Here is a 23,357-nt window from a genome sequence, read left to right as displayed (position 1 = left end):
TGTATGCTGAGCTCTAAGTCAGTGGAAGTCACAGTGTGAGGCTGAGCTTACGATCCTCATGGTGGGACTGTCTGGTTTTGGCCTATTACACACGTGTCTCTGGGCTGGTCCTCTTTTTCTAGTAAATTGAATCAGGACTGTCTACCATTTAGGTTGACGGTTATGCAATTCAAATCTTTGGTGTGATCTCATGTTTCAGGCGGTCCACTCTACGAATGTAAGGGGCAGACTTGATGTGGCTCTGCAAAACCCAGAGAGGACCTGGAACATCACCCATTTCTCCCTGGCCTGTTCCTTCATCACCTCAGTCCTCGGTCTGTTTGATTTATTTATTTTAAATGTCTTGTAAGTCACAGAAGATAAAATGCCAGACTCAATCTAATTCATGACCCCACAGTTAGAAACCAAGAGCTGTATTAGATGGCAGTTGTATGGCATAAATGCATTCATAATATGTGACGTCTTAAATGGACTGTTTGCTTGCATTCACTCGGATTCATTTAGAAGAAACTGGAAATCAATGTGTGAATGAAGCCTGCTAGTGACCGCAGTGACCTACTTTGAAAATAGATTTAGCAGGGGGCAACACCATATCACTGGCCTTAAATTGAAACCTGCTGGTTACAACTGTCCTGTGAGGTGCTCTCCTTCCAGTGCCTCACTAGTTGTTTTTATATCCTTTTATTTGTATATTAGTGGTGTCAAACGATTAAAATATTTAATTGCGATTAATCGCATTTGTCATGGTTAACTCAAAATGAATCGCGATTAATCGTAAATTCTTATCTATTCTAAATGTCCCTTCGTTTATTATATTTTTTCCATCTTTTTATTTGAATGCCCTTATCACCATGGAAAAGGGGATTGGCTTACTTTATGCAAATGTTTTATTTAATTGAAAACCAACATTGCCAAACAGGGTGGTACAAAATAAAATTATAAAGTGCACATTTTTTTCAAGTTTGCTGGGAACATAGCAGTCAGGCCTCTTATTTCAGAAACAATGAACCGTAACAGTTAGGTTACCAATAAAAGGTTAGCCTACTACTTTGCTTTCAGCCAGCTGCCTGTTGACATTTTCAGACAACAGGGAAGCTCGCCTCTTTTGCACAACACAACTTTTAAAAGTAAACTTTCCATTCAGAAGGTTTTTGTCATCCATTTCGCCGTATCGTGCTCACCATTTACTCAAACCGTAACGTTAGCCTACTACACAGTTTGCGAGGCCAAAAATAATGTTAATCTAAAATCTTAAACTGACTGTGTGTGTGTGTGTGTGTGTGTGTGATATATATATATATATCATTTATTATTTGTATTTTTCCAATATTCCTTTGCAGATTGCAGTCCAAATGGGACCATTGGGGCACTTGCTGTTAAACTTGATACTGTGCCCAGCCTCAACCCTGGACAGCTGAGTCTGAACGATCCCTCATGTGGGCCTTCCTTCAGTGATGATCGCTTTGCTTTTTTCTACTTCCGTGTAGACACTTGTGGGACCACTAGAACGGTACATTGGCTCCAATTGTGGATGTAGTCACCAAAATTATTATTATTATTTTTTTTACCATATTGATTTTTTTTTTTTCTTTTGTAGTTTAAAGATGATGTGATGGTGTATAAGAACATGGCCTCCTTGAAAAATCAACTGACAACCAACGAGGAGCCGAAATATCAGTAAGAATTATCTTCAGTTACTGTTCTTTTTCCTGCAAGTGTCTACTAAACCTTTTCACTTAACAAGGTAACTTACTACCGCACCCCCGTTACAGATTTGTGTTCTCCTGCATCTACTCTGTGAATGCCACTAAAACTTTGGCTTATTTCACCATGCCGCAATCCACTGCACCAGTGGCTGAGGCCGGAGTGGGAGACTTCACGGTTCAAATGAGGCCTGCTCAAGGTAAGGTGTGGTTGGGTGTTTTTTGGGGGGCGTGGGGTCCAGTCAATCATTTTGTCTTTTCCAAGTAATTTTGCGTGGTCCTCTACCTCAGATGGGACGTACACTCAGTTCTACTCTGATTGGGACTACCCTGTGGTGACGTACCTCAGGCAGCCCCTCTTCTTTGAGGTGGCGCTGACTACTTTAGGCGATCCAAACGTAGAACTCATCATTGACAACTGCTGGGCATCTCTGAATAAGGACCGAACATCCAAACCACGATGGGACACCATAGTGGATTGGTAAGCTCTGAATTGAAACGGCGCAGAAAATGGGCACCACGTCACGTAGTGTACTGCACCGTTCAGTTAACAGCCCATTTAATGATTCGGTTAATGGCCACACCTCACTATAAAATGGAAACCCCCAATTTAAAAGATCTGTAAAGGTGAAGGGGAATAATCCAATTTGCTTTGAGGGTCATTCAAGTGGTGGCCAACAAGTACCAACAGAAAGGACTTGAGTGGCTCCAAATGAAATGCCTCTAATAAACCTTATGGGATGTCGCTTTAGGGGGGGGGGGGAGCATCAAAGTATATAAGACATTTAAGGGCTGTGTTTCCTGGTACTGATGGAGAATTTAATGGTGTGTGTGTGGTCTTGTGTCCAATCTATTTATTTTTGTTTTGTCTTAGCTGTCCAAATCCTGAGGACCCAGACCAGACGGTCTTCCAGCCAGAGACGCCTAATGACGGGGTGCTGTTCCCTTCTCTCTCCAAAAGGTTCCAGGTCAAGGTGTTCTCCTTCGCTGAGGATGCCCCTGTAGGCCAGGTCATTTGAGCAGTTTTCATTTCATTTTTTTATGTATTGTATTTGTTGCTTATGTGTGTGCTTGGGGGTGTCTGCCATTCAGCCAGTAGTCATTACTGCAGAATGGATAGAGTAATGACCTAATGTCTCTTCCCATTTTAGGTGGTTTTCCATTGTGATGTGGTCATTTGTGACCCCCACAGCCCCTTGAATGGATTGTGCCATGGACAGTGTGCTAAACAGCAGATGGGCAGAAAGCATGTGAAAAGAGGTAATGTTGAGCAATGCAAAATGATGGCATGAACTGTTTGTTTTTTCTGTCCTCATTGGAAATTATAATTATTGCTTGTTTTACTTGTCTTCAAGGTCCCAGGATGGTTTCTGAACTGCACGTGGAACATGTTTCATCTGGATTTATCTTCCTGATATGAAATTAAAGTTTAATAATTTCCCCTAACACTGAATCGTACTTTTAATTTTAAAATGTTGTGACTTTCCTGTTTTTCGAGTGTATCCATATGTTTACTTGCATTACCTGATATTTCATCCTTGGGTTTAGTTCAGATGACCTAGTTTTTTTTCCCTGGTCATAAACCCCAATGAAAATGTAAGGCCGGTGGTTGTTGACTAGCTTGCTAGCTTTAGGGACAATACTCTACCGTGCCCTTAAACTTGCTTTCCTGGTTGTTGAGACACCCAGTATGACCTGACCATGACGTGAAACAGAAGAAGGAGCATGTTTGCAAATTCTTTAGCACATCCCATAATGCCTTCCAATGTGATTCAGTTGTTTATGCTGTGTCATTGCACACACATGGGCAACTTAAATAATTGTTACTTAGTAAATGGGTTTAATGGGATGATTGTGTTTAGGTATACAACCTAGAGGTAGAGGGGTATAGAATTATGTGAATACACAAACATTCACCAAGTGAATGACTCCAAGTAAAGGACTTCCTTTCTTTACAATTTTATGTAAAGGTTATTTTGTGGTGAAGTGTTCGGACCTCATTTGAGATCTACTCAACCTTTTGGCTGAGTTAAACTTTTTTTTTTTTTTAATTCTAGAACAATAACATTCTAAAAAAGACTCGGTCAACAAGTTTGTCAATGACATTTGACACGAGGCACAAGATGGGGTGTGTGTGCGCAGCACTACCACAAATCCTATGGTCTTCATAACCCAGGGCACTGCATTTCTGCTTTGACATCCTGAGAGAAAAAATGGCTCCACCTTCTGGAGAGAGTGAAACTTAATCTAAGTGTGAACTCATGAAGTAATGGAGCGCAATGACTCAAAACAATTGAAAGACAATTTGGTCATATTATAGTACTGTGAAATGAATGACAATTTCACACCCAAGTAGTACTTTCATGAACTATTAACAGGATAATGAATATACGTTCTTACAAAAAAAGTATTACTTAAATAACTTGAGCAGAAAAAAGACTAACAGTTAACAATGTTATTAAACAATTAGTTCAGACCAATTGTGAGACTTGGAGCGCATGGTATTAATGGCCAGAGCTGGAATCTAGTGACGTTACAATTTTGCCGAAATGACGTCACTGGTGACGTCCGAAGCCTCATTTGAATCAAGTGCTTCACCAAGTGGTTCGTTGGTTCATTTCTGGCGGGAAGTTTCGATTATAAAACGTCCCAATTCCCATCTCGTATTCGTGGTTGTTGTCAGTGGTTGGAGGCATAGCGATAGTTGGAGACTTAGAGGTAGTTGGAGATTTAAATTGTCTGCTGTTGTTAGTAGTATAGATTATTTGAGATAGAGTTATGGAGCCAGTTAGGAAGAGAAAGTTGCACAAAGCACTTTCGCCCCCTTTTCACTGTCACTGACCACTTGTCCAAAAGCACTCTCACTACCCTTGGTTTTACAAAAGTACTGACCAGTATTCCAAAAGCACTTTAACTACCTTCTTTTCCAACAGCATACAGAAGAGAGTACAGATAATTAACAGGCGTTTTCATCCAAAGCATCGGATTAACTTTTGGCAGGAATCGAACCTTGACCTAGTGATGGGCAAATGAAGCTTTGGTGAAGCATTGAACCATTTAGGCACATTGTTTCAAAAATCGGTGCATTACTTGAAGCTTCAGTAACAGTGACCTCTCCTGGTGAAGTGCCAAGGCTGCAACTAAATTGACAGTGGCACGAGGCTTTTAAACAACGACAATCTAGTGTGAACCACTCAGCTGGTTCATTCGGAGAAAGAAGCAGTTGCTGTTTCGCGCGTAATATGTCACGTGATTTTTCCGTACCAAAGCAACCTTCGAAGCAGTGTTTTTATGGTTGGTGTAGTTTAAGGTATGAAGCACGTTCCGGCGCTTCAGTGTCAGGCTGCCATCACTACCTTGACCCACATGAGGCGACGTTGCTAACCGTTGTGCCACCACAGAATCCTTAAACAACTATGTCAAACGATTATTAGAAGAAAGAATAGAAAAAGAAAGCCTTTATTGTCATTGTATTCTCATACAACGAAATTTGAATTAGTCAAGGTACGTTTTTTTCACCATACGTTTGTGTTCATGCTATTTTAGTTGGCCTTGCGCACCACAACAAATTGAACAAATTCACTGTCCCAAGAAAATCTTTCCTACATCGCATTTTTATTGACCAGCAGAAGTCACTAGTAGGCCGTAAGGTGAACACTGTTTTCGTTTCAACCCGCTCCACAGTCGCGCATCTACACAATCTTTAGCTCATAAAAAAGATTGAGTCGTGCTTAGCTACCAAAAAAAAGTTCGTCGCTGACTTTCCAGTCAATTTTTGGTGCGTCTATGTTTTATGCCGAACTAGTTTCTTCAGAGCGCACAAGGATCTTGGTCGCGAGTGCTGGCACTTTTCGACACGTGATCATGCTACACCAATAAGGTAGCTGCTTTTTGTCAACAGAGTTGCAAGATGGCGTCCACCTTGCCTTCATTGAGCAGTACGGAAGACGAAGAAAATACACCGGAATGTCTTAATAAATCAAAAAACAAACATTGTTTTATGCATATTACTTCAGTCAAGCACGAAGAGGTACATTATTTCACCACTACACGATGGAATACATACAGGACAAGCCTACAAACGTGGCTCGGCTCTGGAGGTGCAGTACCACAAAGGGCTGTTAAAATCAGTACACCAGGTTTTTGACGAGGCCTGAAAAACCAGAGAAAGAACAGTAAGTTATTTATTAAATTGCATTTCAAGGAGCTACTAACTTAACATTATATAAGTAAACATTCAATCTGCATTCTGTTGTATGTGCACACAATCACAACCCTTATTCATTTATTTCCTTCTCATTTATATGTGTTCTAGGAATGAGCCCACGTTTGATGTCAGCTATAAGTTATTCTGTGAGAGGATCATTCGCCAAAGGCTGCTTGTCAACCAAGAGGTGCAGAGAATGGGCCAGCTGAGGAAGGCCTTCATTGAACTGGTGAAAGCAAATGAAGGTCTTGAAGCTTCAAACTACAGGTAACTGCAATGCATTTTTCTCTCAAGTCTTATTATTTGTCATGTGCAAGTCTAGCTTTACACAACATGTGTGTGACAGGCCTGAGAAACTGTTTTTAAGTCTTGCTGTTTGCACAGACATGTACCACTTGGCAACAAAGAGAAGGTGTGTGTGTGTGTGTGTGTGTGTGTGTGTGTGTGTGTGTGTGTGTGTGTGTGTGTGTGTGTGTGTGTGGTGAGGTTTGTGACGTTGTGTGCCTTTCTTGGGCATCTTTGGTGTTAAATGTGCTGTATGGCAGATAGGTTCTAGCCTGTAATGTCTTTTACCACCTCCACCACTCTCTGCTTTTCATGATACTCCTGTGACTCTTAATTGTCACTGTTTTGTTGTGTTGCAGACAGGATATGTTGAAGAAGAGGCTGACTCGTGATTTCCCCCATCAGTATCAAAAACCTAGAACGGTCATGTATAGAGCTGATGCAGGGTCACAACGCATGCAAATCTTTGGCCCGGATCAGAGGACCCCAACCCAATGGAAAAAGTTTCTCTCAGAAGGAACAAATACCGAATTCCTGTATGTTGTATGGAAAAATGCAGACCTTACAATAGTGGGCAAAAACCTCTGCTTGCACATACAAATCAATGTCACTGTGTGACTGTTAAGGAGGGTGTACAGTCTGTTTGTGTTGTTGAAGACCTGCAGTGTGATCATGAAGAATGTGACACAAGGGTGTTTTTACATGCACAACATGCTGCACGGGAGCATAAAGCTGTCATTATCAAGAGCTCTGACACTGATGTGGCAGTCATTGCTGTAAGTGTGCAGACAGATTTGCCATGCAGTTTATATGTTTTCACAGGGACTGGCAACAGGACACGTATCATTGACATTACCAAGGTGTCATCAGCTCTCGGAACCAGTGTGTGTTCAGCCTTGATCGGAATTCACACATTCTCTGGGTGTGACTCCACAAGTGGAGGCAAAGGAAAAAGAAAGACATTTTCTGTTGCATGTGAGAAAGATGAGTACCTAAAGGCTTTTACAAGTTTAGGTACTAACTTTAACTTGGAGCAGTCAACATTTGCACTTCTTTGCCAGTATGTATGCCACTTATATGATCAGCCAGCTGCCGATAATGTAAATGAAGCTAGGTACAAGGCTTTCTGTATAGCATCATCAGCCTTGCCAGAATTATGCATTCCCCCTACTGCTGATGCCCTCCATCAGCATTGCAAAAGGGGAAACTACTAGGCTGCAATAATGAGGTCCTGTCTCAAACAAAATATAAGTGCTCCATCACCTGCTGGATATGTTTGGCAAATAGAGGATGGGACCTTGCACATCACCTGGATGACCAGAAACCCTGCCCCTGACTGCGGCTGCAAAGGTGCCTGTGAGACAGGCAGATGTTCCTGTTTTTCTGCAGGATTGTGTTGCACAAACTTATGTCGTTGCTGTAATTGTGCCAACACAAAAGAAACTGAGGAACTGGAAGATAACCGTCCTGACACTGACAGTGAGGACTGAGTGTCCTTAATCTGTTATTTCTTATTTAGTTTTGTACAGTTTTATATATCATATTTCATATTTTTCATAAAGATTGTTTTTATGGTTCATCAGTGTTGTTTTCATTTGTGAATGAATGAATGAACGAACGAACAAATGGTCATTGGTATAAGTACAATTACTGCCTTTTATTGATACAAGGAAGGAGGTTTTTTTGTCACATACATAGAAATACTTACGTAAAGCATGTAGTGAAATTTCGTTTGGTGTTAAGCTTTTTCTGTGCGAGTGTGAAGAAAGAAAGATCAAGAAATATTTTTCATAAATAGCAAGAGGGAGTATAAAGTGCAGTGTGTGTACAGTCCATGTGCAAGTGTGAAAAAAAGTGTAATTGCTGTTTATATAGTCATTGTGTGTGTTCAGGATACGGAATGCTTGAGGAAAGAAGCTCCTTCTCAGTCTCTCTGTTCTGGTCTTGTAGCAGCAGAGATGTTTGCCTGACCTCAGTGTTTAGAAAAGTCCATGGTCAGGATGTTAGGAGTCTTTTACAATACTTTGGGCCCTGGTACGCAGTCTTCTCTTGTAGGTCTTGTAGGGAGAGGTGCTCTGATGATGCGGTACTGCTGTCACAGGCTGTACAGTTCCCATACCAAGTGATGATGCTGTCAGGACACACAGCTGATGGGTGCTGATGCTCTGAACTTCCTCAGCTGACGTAGGAAGTACAGTCTTTGCCTTGATTTCTTCAGTGTGTGCTGGGTGTTCACAGTCCATGTTAGATCGTCAGTAAGGTGTATTCCCAGGTATGTCAAACTTGATCTATATGACTTAACATAAGCATAACATTATCGTATATTTGCCTCATTGTTCTTCTTGGACGCGGCTATGTATACAGCACTATTTAGAATCCATTTAGCCCACTTTTGAGGATGTTCGGGTGTTTTCCTCTTGATCGGTAACGTTGAATCTAACCACGGGAGCCGCCATCTTGCCATTCTGTTGACAAAAAGCAGCTACCTCATTGGTGTAGCATGATCACGTGTCGAAAAATGCCAGCACTCGCGACCAAGATCCTTATGCGCTCTGAAGAAACTAGTTCGGCATAAAACATAAACGCACCAAAAATTGACTGGAAAGTCAGCGACGAACTTTTTTTTGGTAGCTAAGCACGACTCTTTCTTTTTTATGAACTAAATATTGTGTAGATGCACGCCTGTGGAGCGGGATTCGATTTCTAAAGGACTTTTCGTGGTTCACCTTGCGGCCTATAGAGAGCGAACGAAGTTTCGAGTAGTGAACCTTTTTTCAACACGTCTGGCTGGAAAGCTTCGAAGGTTCATGAAGCTTCATTTCGCCATCACTACTGGAATCTACAGCTAAATTAAGCCATTTATGTCAGCTGTGTCATGAGTAAACACATCAACTACTTTGAACAGATTCAGGTGTGTTCAAGCTTTCAAGCGTATATAAGTCATAGAATGTTACTGGCTACTGAGCACAACAGCTGGAACTTATTAGAATCCAACTTGTTTATAACCAATTAGCAGCCAGGAGAAATCTCCGGTTCATGACCTGAGCACACCTGACAATGATGACACACTGATGAGCACTCGTTAATGTCAATTGTACTCACCTTTGTGCGTCCCTTTATATAGGCTAGGAGCTCACCCTGGAAATGTATTGCACCTTTCAGTGGCTGTCCAGCGTGGGTTGTAGGGGGCAAATTGAGTCTTTGCGGGTGGTGTAGAAGAGATTCAAGTGTCTTCAGTTACAGGGCCTGTCCTTGTCAGTGAAAATGGCCAGAATTCTACAACTGTGAGTACTCTGTTTTACAACTTTTGCCGATAGGTTCAGTTTGCTTGTGTTTCTTTTAACTGGTGTCTTGTCTTCTGTTTTGTAGAGTCCCATGGCTTTTGATGGTGGCTGTTATGATTTCTGCTCAGAATAGTTTCAAACAAAGTAGGTTTTTGCCCATCTACTGAAGAGCAAGTTTAAAGAAGCTTTAACTGTGTGCTAGAAAGTTAATTCCTAGATCTTTCCTCCTCTACAGCAGCGGTTCTCAAACTGGGGTCCGCGACGCCTTGCCTGGGGGTCCGTGAAAAAGTCTGGCTTCCAAAGGTTTAAAAAAAAAAAAAAAAATGTATTTTTTTTTTATTGCAATACAGTATACAAAACATGTAGACTAATGTTACACGCTGTACCAATACTAGACAAGTTTTGAAAGGTATAAGTATAGTTACTTCATTAAAATAGCAAGCAATCAGAGCACACTCACTGTTCCGCTCCCTGTCAGGCTGCCTGCACGCATTGACTGCAAGGGCGGGGCTGCCCAACTCTCACCCATGCAACAGACAGCCTTCACTCATCTCAGGGGAGACATGGCCTCATGTGCAGGAGCTCTGGCCGACCGTCCTCGGCTTGTTTTAAAAAAATAAGTGAGATCTGGAATTACTTTGGATACGAAGCAGACTGTGAAGGAAAGCCCATCGACACACAGAGACCCGTCTGTAAAACATGCTTCAAAGCCACTCAGGCAAAGGGAGGTAACACGTAAAATATGGCTAAGGACCTCTCAGACAGACACCCCGAACTTTTCAGAGAGTTCAAAGAACGACAGGTTAGAAAATGTGATTAAAAACATGAACACCCACAAGTTCACCCATATACAGCCTAACACGAGTAGCCTTAGCCTAGTTTAGCGACAAGCGATTTTCCCCATCACATAATTTTGACTATGCGTAGTACAATGATCATAATGCAGTGTGGTTAACGTAACTAAACCGCACTTCACGCTTGTAGTGTTTAATAAGGATCTATTTATCTATGTGTAAGCACTCCCCATGCATTGTTCTCCTATTGGTTATTCGCCATGCGCATGTATACATTTAATGCAGAACCTCAAGTAAACCAAGTGATGTTTCACGTGGGAACTTAACCTCCGAGTGAGCCTGATTATTTTATTAATAAGTTGTCGCATAGACACGACAAATTGGCGACGAGAAATCTACGAACCTAACAAGCAAATGGAGTTTTAAAGTTCATGGAATGAGAAGTCGAATGGAGGGAAGGAGAGTGAAAACGAACAACAGCACTAGAGGAGTAGCAAGGCTAATCAAGGATGCGTGAGTAAACGTGAATAGCTCACATTAAACGACACTTAAACGGTAAATATCAGACTGAAGATGGCTTACGTTGGAAAGGTAGACGAGTTTGATAGTGCTAATGAAGACTGGGAAGCGTACATGGAAAGAGTGGAATTGTATTGTGATGCCAATGATGTGGAGGAAGATAAGAAAGTTTCCGTTCTGCTCAGTCTAATTGGAGCTAAGACGTACAATCTCCTACGCAACCTAGTTAGCCCAGCCAAACCGTCCAGCAAGACATTCGATGATATTCAGAAGATTTTGCAAAACCATCTAAAGCCTAAACCTCTAGTGATAGCTGAAAGATTCAGATTCCATAAAAGGAATCAAGCAAAGGATGAAAGCATTTCTGACTACATGGCCGAACTGCGCAAACTTTCACAAGATTGCGATTTCAAAGATTGGCTTTCTGATGCATTAAGGGACAGACTAGTATGTGGCATGCATTGCTCAAGCACAGTAAAGAAGCTACTGTCAGAAAAGGACTTGGACTTAGAAAAAGCACTGGCTATTGCAATTGCAATGGAAACAGCAGCTAAGGATGCATCAGAATTACGAAAGGAAAGCGTTGAAAATGAAATGCATAAAATGTCCATAAATAACACAAAAGGGCAGAATTGTTACAGATGTGGAAAATCCTCTCATGACGCAAATGACTGTTGGTTCAAAGACAAGACCTGCAGAAAATGCCACAAACAAGGTCACATAGAAAGAGTGTGTAAATCAGACAAAAAGCACAGCCAAAGAGAAACAACTGACAAAAACAAAAGTTTCAGGCAAAAAGCAAAGCACATGCACAACATGACAGAATATGGAAAATCTGATAATACAGATAGTGATGAAGAAGACCTGTCATGCTTAGAACTGCACAACATCACAGAAGCAGATAGGAAAATTATATGGATAACAACAGAAGTGTCCGGAGTAAAGTTGAAAATGGAGCTGGACACAGGTTCAGCTTTGTCCATAATCTCTGAAGCTGACTACAAAAGACTGTTTTCCAAGCTACAGCTAGAAAAGACCCCAGTGATGTTAAAAACATACACTGGTGAGAGAGTGTCTCCTAAAGGAAAACTTAAAGTGGATGTGACTTATGGTGACAAACACACAAGTTGGAGCTCTATGTGTTGAAAAATGGAGGACCAGCTCTTTTTGGGCGAGAGTGGTTAAGAAAAATCCAGATTGATTGGCATGCAATTAAAGCCCTCAACATATCTCCAAGCCTCAAGAGCCACAACTGTAGCTCTAAACAAAGACTGTCTCAGCTCTTAGAAGAGCATGCAAAAGTGTTCGAGAAAGGCATTGGCAAGCTGAAACACATTACAGCAAAGATTGAATTGGATGACAATGCGACACCGAGATTTCACAAGGCACGTCCAGTGCCATATGCACTGCGTCCGAAAATTGATGCAGAACTTCTGAACCTGGAGGAATCTAACATTCTCTCCAAGGTTAACTGGAGCGACTGGGCTACACCCATTGTTCCAGTGATTAAAAAAGGGAAAAGTGGAGGTGTTCGCATATGTGGTGATTTCAAGGTGACCATTAATCCGGTGCTGCGTACTGTACAGTATCCTCTACCACGAATCGAAGACACCTTCTCATCACTAGCTGGAGGGGAGAAGTTTTCGAAAATTGACCTGTCTCAGGCCTACCTTCAGATGGAAGTGGAGGAATCGAGTAGGAAGTTGCTAACCATCAACACGCACAAGGGACTGTACCAGTATAATAGGCTTGTATTTGGCGTCGCATCAGCTCCAGCCATCTGGCAAAGAGCGATGGAGCAAGTACTTCAAGATATACCAAGAACACAGTGTTATCTCGATGACATCTTGATCACAGGAAAGAATGATGAAGAAACATCTCCAAAACCTCAGCATAGTGCTCAAAAGACTAAGTGACTATGGCCTAAGGGCGAAGAGAGAAAAATGCGAGTTTTTCAAGAGTGAGATATCATATTGTGGTCACGTCATTGACAGATTTGGCTTACATAAATCACAAGACAAAGTGGAAGCGGTGCTAAAAGCCCCCAGACCAGAAAATGTGTCACAGCTAAGATCATATTTGGGCCTGGTCAACTATTACCACAAGTTTCTACCAAACCTTGCTTCAGTAGTGCATCCACTGAACACACTGCTACAGCTGGGAGCCAAATGGGAGTGGTCAGAAAAATGTGAAAAAGCTTTCAAGGAAACAAAAAGACTAATAACTTCTGATAAGCTACTCGCCCATTATGATCCATCACGGCCCATACGCCTGGCCTGCGATGCATCCCCTTATGGCATTGGTGCCGTACTGTCACACACCATGGTTGATGGGTCTGAGCGTCCAATTGCATACGCGTCAAGGTCTCTGACAAGTGCTGAGCGCAATTATGCACAGATCGACAGGGAGGCCCTTAGCATAAAGAAGTTTCACCACTACCTTTTCGGCCAAAGGTTCACGCTAGTGACAGACCACCAGCCTCTGGTATCCATCTTCAACCCTAGGAAAGGAGTCCCAGTGATGTCAGCCACCCGACTGCAACGATGGGCGCTGTTCTTGGGAGCTCACTCATATGATATCGAGTTCAAGGGTACGAAGCAACACTGTAATGCTGATGGCTTGTCACGCCTCCCACTGTTGACAACTGAGGAGGAAAAGCCTACAGCTGGAGATCCAGCAGAAGTGTTCCATACAACGTTGGTGGAACAGCTACCAGTGACAAACTCTGAGATTCTCTCTGAAACACATAAAGATCCTACACTATCAAAAGTGTATGACATCACAGTACAAGGTTGGCCAGCACATGGAAATGCCATGTTTCCTGACTTTTCAATGAGACGTGACCAGCTCTCTGTTTGCCAGCGAACTCTGATGTGTGGATCACGTGTAATAGTACCTCCCAAGCTTTGCGGTAGAGTGTTGGAAAATCTACACGAAGGTCACCTTGGCACTGTTAAAATGAAAAGCCTTGCTCGCAGTTACGTATGGTGGCCAGGAATTGATAGACAGATTGAGGATATCACCAAGACCTGTGCAGGATGCCACAATGTTCAGAATGCGCCCCCACCGGCACCCTTACACCCGTGGGAGTGGCCGTCGGCACCCTGGCAGAGAGTGCATATTGATTTTGCTGGGCCATTCATGAACTCCATGTTCTTAATAGCTGTGGACGCCCACTCAAAATGGCCAGAGGTAATACAAATGAAATCCACAACCTCAGAAAGGACTATTTCTGTACTAAGGAACATCTTTTCCAGGAATGGCATACCTGAGCACATTGTGAGCGATAATGGTCCACATTTTACTTCAGACGAGTTTACACTTTTCATGAAGATGAATGGCATCAAGCATTTCAAGTCAGCTCCACACCACCCTGCAACAAATGGGTTGGCAGAACGGTTTGTTCAAACCTTTTAAGAAGTCAATCAAAGCCATGGCAAAGGAAACCGTCACCCTTCAGCATAAAGTGGACAATTTTCTTTTTGTGTATCGGAACTCTGTCCATTCAACAACAAATCAAACTCCGGCAATGCTGTTTATGAACAGGCCTTTGAGATCTCGCATTGACCTCCTTAAACCTAACTTGCGGAGGGAAGTGCAGAACAAACAATTCAACACATTGTCAAGTGAGGCAGCAAGGAGCTTTGATGTTGGACAGCAAGTTCTGGCACGTGACTATCGAGAAAACAAGTGGACACCGGGACGGATTGTGACAAGAAATGGACCACTGATGTACGAGGTGGATGTTGGAGAGCAGACATGGAGACGTCATGTCGATCAGTTGCTGAACGTGCAGCCAAACAGTACCTCTGAGCTGCCTGCATCCAACCAACAAGACCCAACACCAGACTCGCCATCAAACACACAGCTCATTCCTGTTCATGACACGCCAAAGACTATGACGCCGGCAAAGGAAAGTGTGTCCCCAGAGAAGACACCACAGGGTCCAAGGCGTTACCCGGAAAGAACCAGGGCACCACCTAAAAGACTGGAGTTGTAATGAGTTGTCTTTATTTACAGGTGGCTGTAACAAAGTTATGGACTGTTCTTAAAAAAAAATAATAATAAAAAAAAATGTACTGATGCAACCACTGTTCAATTTCAAACAGGATCTGTAAAGCAGAATGTTTTGTTGTATTTTTGCACATTTAATTGTGTAGTGTTAATCTAAAAAGGGAGGAGTGTAGTGTTTAATAAGGATCTATTTATCTATGTGTAAGCACTCCCCATGCATTGTTCTCCTATTGGTTATTCGCCATGCGCATGTATACATTTAATGCAGAACCTCAAGTAAACCAAGTGATGTTTCACGTGTGAACTTAACCTCCGAGTGAGCCTGATTATTTTATTAATAAGTTGTCGCATAGACACGACAACGCTAGTAATGTTAACTGCCATAATCTGCAAGTGATGCATTTAATCTTCCATCAGTACAGGTCGTGTTTATCGTCGCAGAAGGCCCTTTAAAGATAGGTTAGCCCTATTTCATGTAGCTATTCTCGTTTAAGACGTTGATCTAGCTTTCAATTTGGCTGCAAGAACGTAGCCCAGTTCATTGTCAAAATTAACCTCTAGAAAGAAAACGCTATACCTGTATAATCAATGCAGTGATGGCACCATGTTGTTTCCATTAGTATCTTGCTGGAGGATAATACTATAAATGCCATTTGTTAAGTGTTTGTGACAACGCTAATACAGACAAGCCATAAAACAACTGCAGATTTCTGGTTTCCAAAGGTTGCCATTGTTCAGTGACAACAAGACCGGGTAAATAAACTGCACTGGACAAACTATGTGCTGAGAGACAGGGACACCCTTCTCATTGATGACACACACACACACACACACACACGGAGTGTCAGTCTGGGATACCAGTTTTGGACAACATTAGGGGGATATTTCATGTTTGTTAATGTCTTTGTTAAAAATAAATCTTCAGAATCATCTCCGTTGGAAAACCCTACAATCTTAGTTGTATTGGAAAACCCTACAATCTGGTTGATAAAAAAATGTATTCCATCAATATTTGGGTTTTATGTAAGGTAAACATTATTTAGCTTCTCAGCACATTTTCCAAAAAATTATTTACAAATCTATCCTACATACTGTCAAGTAATGCCGAATGTAATACAATGATTATCTAAAACTCTTGTAATATTAGTACTGTATGATTTTAGAGTAAAAGAGTCCAAAAGCATAAAACATTACAAATAGCTATAAGCCTATATGGTTTAATTTGGGATGTGATTATGAGGGGGTCCTCGGAAAATGTTCTACCCTTTGAGGGGTCCCTGGCCCCAAAAAGTTTGAGAACCCCTGCTCTACAGTAACTGGCCTGAAGTCTCATTGCCTTGGAAATGTCTTAAGGTTGACCATAGATAAATCCCTTGGCTTTGGAAGCCACCTGGAAGTGGATGCCATCAGTGAGTTCTTTAAATTGTTGTGGATTTTCTTTCTTTTTTTTTTTCTTTCTTTCCCCTCCTGATTAACCTAAGCTTGCCCTTGCAGATGGCAGTCAGTTTATCCCCATCACACCCAGCCTGGCATCTAAGTGTGGCTACCGGATGGAGTCTGACCCCTGGGGCAACATGAAACAGTTTGCCTCAGTCCTGAGCTGCCACACTAATAATCAGGTAATGACGTGAAGATGTTTCCTCATGGTTGACTATGTATCGTAACATCAGTTAATCTGGTTTGTTCAAGAAACGTAGTAACCAGAAACTTTCACCCAACACATTGACTAGGACGATGAGGTTTTTGAACTAGGACTGCGTCTTCGAATGCATTATGAGCATAAATCTGAGGACACGCACAAGGTGACCAAGACCTGCAACTACAACCGATGGGCTGCTCGTGAGATCCTGTGTGACAAAAACTACATGGAGGTTAAAAATGTAGTTAGTGACCCAGGTGTTCCCAGTATGGCTCCAAAGGGTTCAAGACCCTTAGGATTAACTACACCTTATGTTTGACTAGGTGTCAGTGAACAGGTTGCCACCTCCGATTGACCCAGCTGTTAAGCAGACCATGCTTGAAGATCAGTGGGCTGCTGCAGTTCCTGATGCAAGTTGTCTCTGGCCTTCTCCCTTCACGTGTTTGATTTAACCTTAGTGTGACTAGTTACATTTGATCTAGCCTACAAAGGCTGCATTTGAACATTAAATCTGTATTGCCTTGTAGGCTGTGACCTCTGAGAACAACATATGGCGAATGGTTTTCTTCACCCCAAAAGAGAAGTCCATGCCGTTGGCTGACGCTCAAAGGGCTGGCTATGGTATCGCAACAACCCCATCGAGACTGCTCATCCATCGAGACTAATTCTCACTTTGTCATTGAACTGCCTGTGGGTGGACCTGATGGTTACTACAAGGTAAGTGCTCATTGGATGGTCAGGAACTCTTGGTTGGTGGAATCAATTGGCTCTAAACCTTTCCATTTTTGTGTGGGTCCCCCTCCCATAGAGCTATGCTCCTGAGTATCAGTACCATATCTCTTACTCTATTGAGGCCATGATTGAGGTGGTGTGGAAGGAGGCTGACTCTGACCAGCTCACCAGATATAAGGTCTTGTATCCGATCAATGTCCAAGAGAAACGCTTCCCCCATGGTTACAAAGGCTTCAGTCTTCAAGTGCCCTTCTCTGACTCTGTGGTCCTGAAGAGTGTATGTCTACGCACTTCCCCCAAGTCTTTGTCAAGTGCTTTCTATTCTCTTGTCCCTGCCCCCCTCCCAGTATTAAAGCCTTGATTCTATATTGCAGAATCCTGATCGGGAGTTCACGACCTACACCCTTCCTTTGAGCTTTGGCCTGGTTGTCCTACCTGAGCAATCCCCATTCTCTCATCCAGCTGTGCTGGAAGCAACACTTCATGACGTTGGTATGGTAGCCTTGCCTTTACCACACTTGACATGGGTACTGTCTTGGAGCATTTTGAGGAACTGTGTACTTGTTTTGCTGCAGTGCTCCCTGTCGTAACCGGAACTTGTGATGACGAAAGCTACTATGTCACCGTGGCCTATGGAAGTCATGGCAGTGACTTTAAAACCATTGTGGGCAAGCGGGAGCTGACCTCTGACCTAGCAACGAAGTACAATGTCCGTGAGAATGCTACACACATGACCATGAGTGTGCCCTTCTTCTCATCTGATGCTGTATTTACGGTAAGTGTTTTTTTTGGTTACTTGAGCTTTCATCAGCAAGTATACTTTCATTACTAACAATGTTGCATACCTGTCTGTAGTTTGTACTTTCATCTGCTGCTGGGGGTCGGCTGGACTTGAAGGTCATCGACCCACTCAATAATTGTAGCCTCAACAACTTCTCTCTGGCCTGTACCTTTCCTATGCCTCAGACTGGTCAGTGTCCCTTTTCTAGAGTATTGATAAAACTGGGGTTGAAGTGGTCAGTGACTTGGTTGTAATGCCACACTTGCTGCCTTTCTGTCTGCAGAGTGTCACCCTAATGGCGCAATGATTGTCCTGGCCCTGAAGGTTGAGTCGGTGCCAAATCTTATTCTCAGTCAGCTCACCCTAAAGGACCCATCGTGCAAACCCATGTTCAGCAGCGATCAATTTGCGTCCTTTTCTTTCCCTGTTAACACCTGCGGAACAACCCGAACAGTAAGATTTCACTTCAAGCTTTTGTGAGCTACCATGCCTTCTTCGGCATATACATGTATAACCCTTCCTTTGCTTTGTAGTTCTCGGATGGCTTCATGGTCTATCAGAATGAGATCACCATGTCTAAGCAAGGAGGTGTGAAGAATGTCAAGACCACTTCCCACCCAGAGTACCGGTATGTTTAGTTCAATCTCTATTTCTTTTCTCCCCCTCCCCACCAACTTGTATTGTGGCTTTACCTTGAACGTCTTCTCTGGCTCCTAGACTCACCATCTCCTGTTACTATGAGAACGATGACTTCAAGATGCTGCAGTTTCTCCCAGCGGATCGCTCCTTTGACCGCCCTCCCCAGCCTGCCTTTGGAGATGAGGGTCCGCATGAGGCTGGCAACTGGTGAGTATCTTTCCAGTCATTAATTGCCATTTTAAAATGATTCTCCCTTTGCAATACTTTTTTCTCCTCCTCAGATGTGTCCTACAACACGTTTTACACCGAAGAAGATTATCCTGTGGTGGAGGCCTTGAGGCGTCCCCTTTACTTTGAGGTTGAGTTGTTAGAGTCCACAGATCCACAACTTGTGCTGTTCCTGGAGAGCTGCTGGGCAACCCTGGAAAAGGAGAGGCTGTCCACGCCACGATGGGACATCGTTGTTGATGGGTACAATTATCTATAAACCTGTCAAACTTAACCAAGTTCAGATATGTATCATTGACTTGCACTATCTTTCTATAAAAGCAACAGAATTGCAATGCATGGGTTGGAATAAATGCCTTAACGTTTCAACTCGACAGGTGTGCAAACCACGATGATCGTTATTTACCAAGCATTCATCCTGTAACTGCTGATGGCAGAGTCCAGTTCCCTTCCCACTTCAAACGCTTTGACATGAAGATGTTTGCTTTTGTCCAAGATAATGTGGTGCTGAAAGATTAGGTAGGTAAATGTGCTGCTTCTTACCTGCTTATAAATAGGTTATGAACCCTGACATTAATTTAAACTCCCATTTCTTGTAGACTTTCATTCACTGTGACGCTGCCATCTGTGACGACAACAAACAAAGTGATGGACTCTGCTATAGACAATGTCCTAGTTCCCCTGAAAATGTCAATGAGCTGAGCAGCGTTAAGAGCAGTGAGTTCTCCTTGATTCAGTTCCTCAATTGTATTCTGTGGTTGATGTTTAATACTCCTTTGTCTTTGTTTGTAGGCCAAAGCAGTGCAAAGTATTCTCCCAAGTCAAGAGCACAGCTCTCTTCAGGTCGCATCATGCTGTCATCGTGACACAACCTTGTTATACAAATAAAAGGATTGTTTTAAAAACAAATCTCTTGTCTTGTGGTTGTTTAGAGTACTTTAAACAATTCTTTAAGTCTGTTCAAACTCTACATTGGTCTGCAACTATACTTATGTTGCAACTTTCATACTGAATTTACAGTAAGCAAGTGTAACCATGCAATTTCTGATGTCTTTCACAGTTAATACTTTTATGTTAGACAGTGCAGTACACATTGTTGCGCTGACCAGAATGTCCAAATTTCTCCTACAGCAGTACCACCATTACAAGTGCTCAAACCATTTTGCAAATGGTGTTCTGTTAAAGATTAGTGGTAGTGTGTTTTTTTTTTTTTTTTTTTTTTTTTTTTTTTAAATGGGTATTTTTGAATCTGCAGTTAGAGGTCTTTGGATCACAAGACCTGAATGTTTAGGTCCTGTGTTTTAAAACGTTTTGACTTCTGGTTTAGTTAGGTCTTCCTGTTTACTCATTAACATGTGAAGAAGGGACAAGGTAGTCTGGATAACAGACCAGAAGTTAGAGGCAGACTTTAGTTTTGTGCAGAATAATTTAATCAGCAATTTGATCACACTCTGGTTTTTTTTTTTGTTCAACACTGACCCAAGGAAGTAATGTGACTCCTTGATTGTAGGTAGAGAAACATGAGGTTGTCTGGTTGACAACTTTACAGATTATACAATACATTAAACATTGTAGTATTTTAGAAATGGGTCTGGTCAAGTGCTACAGAGTGTGGCGACCACCTTGCCGGCCGTCGTAACAGGACACGTATCGCCGTAGCCAACGGTGGTCATGGGATGGTGGCCCAACACCAACCGACAGGGATGGTGCTGAGGTCGGAGTCGGCATTCTCCTTCTCGGCCGAGTAGATGAGCACAGAAAAAAATGGAGATGCCAATGGAGAGGAAGAGTATGAGGAGGCCCACCTCCTCGTAGCTGTGGCGCATGGTGGCACCAAGGGCGCGGAGCCTGACCGAATGCCGCGCAAGCTTGAGGATCCGGAAGATGTGCATCAACCGCAGGACATGCACCACCTTTCTGACGTTCTCCAGGTTCTCGCTCTCCTCCTCGCTGCCTTCCTCGTCAATCGTCTCGAAGGCCAGAGTTAAGTAGAACGGCAGGATAGACACAAAGTCGATTATGTTCAGGGGTTTCTCCAGAAACTTTCGAGGGGAGGGCGCCACAACCAGACGCATACTGTACTCGGCTGAGAAACAGATGATGCAGATCACCTCCAGGATAGCCAAGACTGGGTCCTCAATGGGCCGGTCGTTGGCATCCACACGCTGGAACTCGGGCATGCTGTGTACTTCCATCTACAGAAATAAGGAGGATTTAAGTGCACCAGGATCTTTCTTTTTAACAGCAACATGTCTGGGCTGTCAAATTAATTATTTTCATAAGTGCTTCCAAAGTCATCTTAGGAAAGATATTTTCAAGAAATGCAGATGCCAATGATCAATGCATTTGAATGAAAATACATTATGTTAAAAGTAGTTCTTTTAACGCCATTAATATTATTATTAGGTCACAGATAATATCATATGAACGGTATTCATTTCAAGGCTAGTGGAAATACACACGCGATTTTGAGATGCAAGATCACGAGCTGTCAAAACTGGCTTTAGTAATTAAATAGGCTACCAAACACATTTACGAGGAAATACTTTTTGGAAACAGGAAATTATTTCATAACGAATTGTAAACTAACTATGACATAATCGAGCAACATTGTTTTGCAACAACTTCTTAAGCAACTACATTGCAGGGCAATTAGAATGATAGAAATTGCAGCTATCGAAGAGCAAAGGCGAAAAACACGCCCATAATAACAAAAACAGTTTAGCAACAGTTGAAAAATAGTGTTTTAGATGCCAACAAAATATTTACCGTATTGCTGACTTCTCATTTAATTTTGTCCATGTTCCGGAGGTCCGTGCAGATGTATTGCGGTGAAACTGTTGCAGCCATTTAGTCCACCATCAAACCGCGTACCGCACACCGAGCAAGCACGCAGATCTGCACAGCCGAAGACCTTCCTCATGTTCTGTCCCCTCACCGGACTTCGCTTCTGGCTCAGAGTGGGCGGAACAATCACAACCAGCCCATGGTTTTCTGAATAGGAAAATGTATGTAAAGAAGATAAAAAAAAAACTTCCACTCCCACAAGATACGAACACATAGCCTAACTATAATAACGTCTCACTTTACCTGCATAAACACATGTTTTTAATTAGAGATATGAAAACTCTCTTTGGCCGATAATAACAGGAAGTTTTGCAGGCGCAATTACGCAGATATTGGAATCATCTGTGCGTGGCGTTAAGGTTTACGCCCAGCAATTCAATTACGTTGGTGCTGCTGCAGTCATAAATGCCTTTAAATGGGCTCGTAGGTTATCTTAGTTTTCTATCACCTCATCAGAGGCGCACAGTTTTTCTGAATATTGCAGGATGAGCCCGCTCCTTTGTTTTCAGTAAGTTTTTATTTTTAGTAGATTTATTCATGAACGTTTGTAATTATTAGTCTACCACATGTATTCTGCTGTTGCCTCTTTCTTTCATGTCTTGCCGACTTCATTGTACATTTTAAACTCTTTCCAGGGTGTTAATCTTGACCATAAGCACGGCTACGCAAATAGTGGCCTACCAAGGTAAGTGTTTAACTTTTAAAGTGCCCTCGTTTTTACCCCACTTTCTTTAACCTGTTACCAATTTCCTCATCAAAGATGCCGTGAGCTCTGTGTGCCTTGGAAATGTGTTGCGAGTGAGTGTGGACGCATCAATTTTGGCGGGGAAATCTGCTCGAGTGGATGCTCTCAGTGAGTATCGACCCAACATTGTTAAAAACCGTTTGGTTAATTCTTCTTAACAGTATTAAAAATATATTTTCAGATGGCAGTGATGTTATCCCAATCACCCCTTTCCTGGCTACTCAGTGTGGATACAGCATGACTTCAGATCCTTGGGGCAATACCCTGCTTTATGCTTCTCTCCAGCATTGTTATGTTCAATCCAGGGTATGGAAATGTGCCTGAAGTGGCTTTGCTTGGCAGCTGTAGAAAATGAACTTTAGTTAAAACTCTCCTTTCTCTCCTTTTGTACGTGGCTTTGGATAAAAGTGTCTGCTAAATGACTAATTGTAAATGTAAAACCCATTGAGTAAAAAATGCATTTCAAAATGTTGCTTGTCATGGTGTGGAGCTTTGACTTGATGTGATGTTTTGACCCTAATGTTAAGGGGGATGGGACGTTTGACACACATCTACAGCTCACAACATATGGAAAAGACTCGGGTAGAGTCCACACTGTGTCCCAGTCATGCAGCTACTCACAGCTGGCCTTTCGTGAAATTCTCTGCACCAACAACTATATGGAGGTCAGGTGTTTTCAGCTGGCCCTCAAGCATTAAAATGCATAATATTTCAGTGTCTCATTTCTAGTGTTGTGTATTTACATTGTGACTTCCTGGACTCTCCATTAGGTCTCTGTGGAGCATGGCCTTCCAACCTCTGAGCAATTGAAACGGATGACCTCCAGTGTAAAAGATGTCACCTCGTCTGAATCAGTCCCTGAGGTATGAAGTCAATTAATCATGCAGTTAATGTTAACATTTGTGCTTCTGTTTTATCAGTAATGTTAGAACAGTACTGT

At 42.4% G+C, this 23,357-nt stretch overlaps 3 protein-coding genes across 5 annotated transcripts in view; 2 read left to right on the top strand and 1 right to left on the bottom strand.

The window, feature by feature from the left end:
• Positions 1–23,357, top strand: part of LOC105908976 — a 47,042-nt gene that overhangs the window by 8,733 nt on the left and 14,952 nt on the right. Inside the window, exons 1-6 of one of the 2 annotated variants that reach the window (XM_031581739.2) lie at positions 22,087–22,180; positions 22,308–22,357; positions 22,433–22,525; positions 22,599–22,723; positions 22,945–23,082; positions 23,188–23,280. The exons of the other annotated variant lie outside the window; for it this stretch is intronic. Of the exons in view, the coding sequence (XP_031437599.1) occupies positions 22,158–22,180; positions 22,308–22,357; positions 22,433–22,525; positions 22,599–22,723; positions 22,945–23,082; positions 23,188–23,280 (522 nt within the window). The 5' untranslated portion in view covers positions 22,087–22,157. Of the gene's footprint in view, positions 1–22,086; positions 22,181–22,307; positions 22,358–22,432; positions 22,526–22,598; positions 22,724–22,944; positions 23,083–23,187; positions 23,281–23,357 lie in introns of those variants that run through there. 2 annotated transcript variants of the gene reach the window in all.
• Positions 16,777–19,357, top strand: LOC105890355 (zona pellucida sperm-binding protein 2-like). Its single transcript, XM_031581750.2, is given in 12 exon segments — positions 16,777–16,855; positions 16,973–17,162; positions 17,254–17,454; positions 17,552–17,669; positions 17,753–17,952; positions 18,033–18,147; positions 18,242–18,411; positions 18,492–18,586; positions 18,676–18,726; positions 18,728–18,804; positions 18,879–19,068; positions 19,203–19,357. Coding segments are annotated over 11 exon segments (1,458 nt in total). The 5' UTR covers positions 16,777–16,855; positions 16,973–17,063; the 3' UTR covers positions 19,345–19,357.
• Positions 20,237–22,003, bottom strand: LOC116223789 (potassium voltage-gated channel subfamily S member 3-like). 2 transcript variants are annotated; one of them, XM_031581748.2, is made up of 3 exons: positions 21,916–22,003; positions 21,595–21,819; positions 20,237–21,020 (listed from the first exon to the last, which is right to left on the bottom strand). In XM_031581748.2, exon 3 carries the CDS (start codon positions 21,018–21,020, stop codon positions 20,421–20,423), a length of 600 nt encoding a protein of 199 aa, XP_031437608.1. In that variant the 5' UTR covers positions 21,595–21,819; positions 21,916–22,003; the 3' UTR covers positions 20,237–20,420. The 2 variants fall into 2 exon arrangements, with proteins under 2 accessions (XP_031437608.1, XP_031437607.1); XM_031581747.1 differs by lacking the exon at positions 21,916–22,003 and having other exon boundaries at positions 21,595–21,897.

This window comes from Clupea harengus, chromosome 15 (genome assembly GCF_900700415.2).
Source record: "Clupea harengus chromosome 15, Ch_v2.0.2, whole genome shotgun sequence".
In the NCBI taxonomy this organism is placed as follows: domain Eukaryota; kingdom Metazoa; phylum Chordata; class Actinopteri; order Clupeiformes; family Clupeidae; genus Clupea; species Clupea harengus.
Note: the sequence above shows the minus strand (reverse complement) of the source record. Positions and strands in the feature narration are given on the sequence as shown.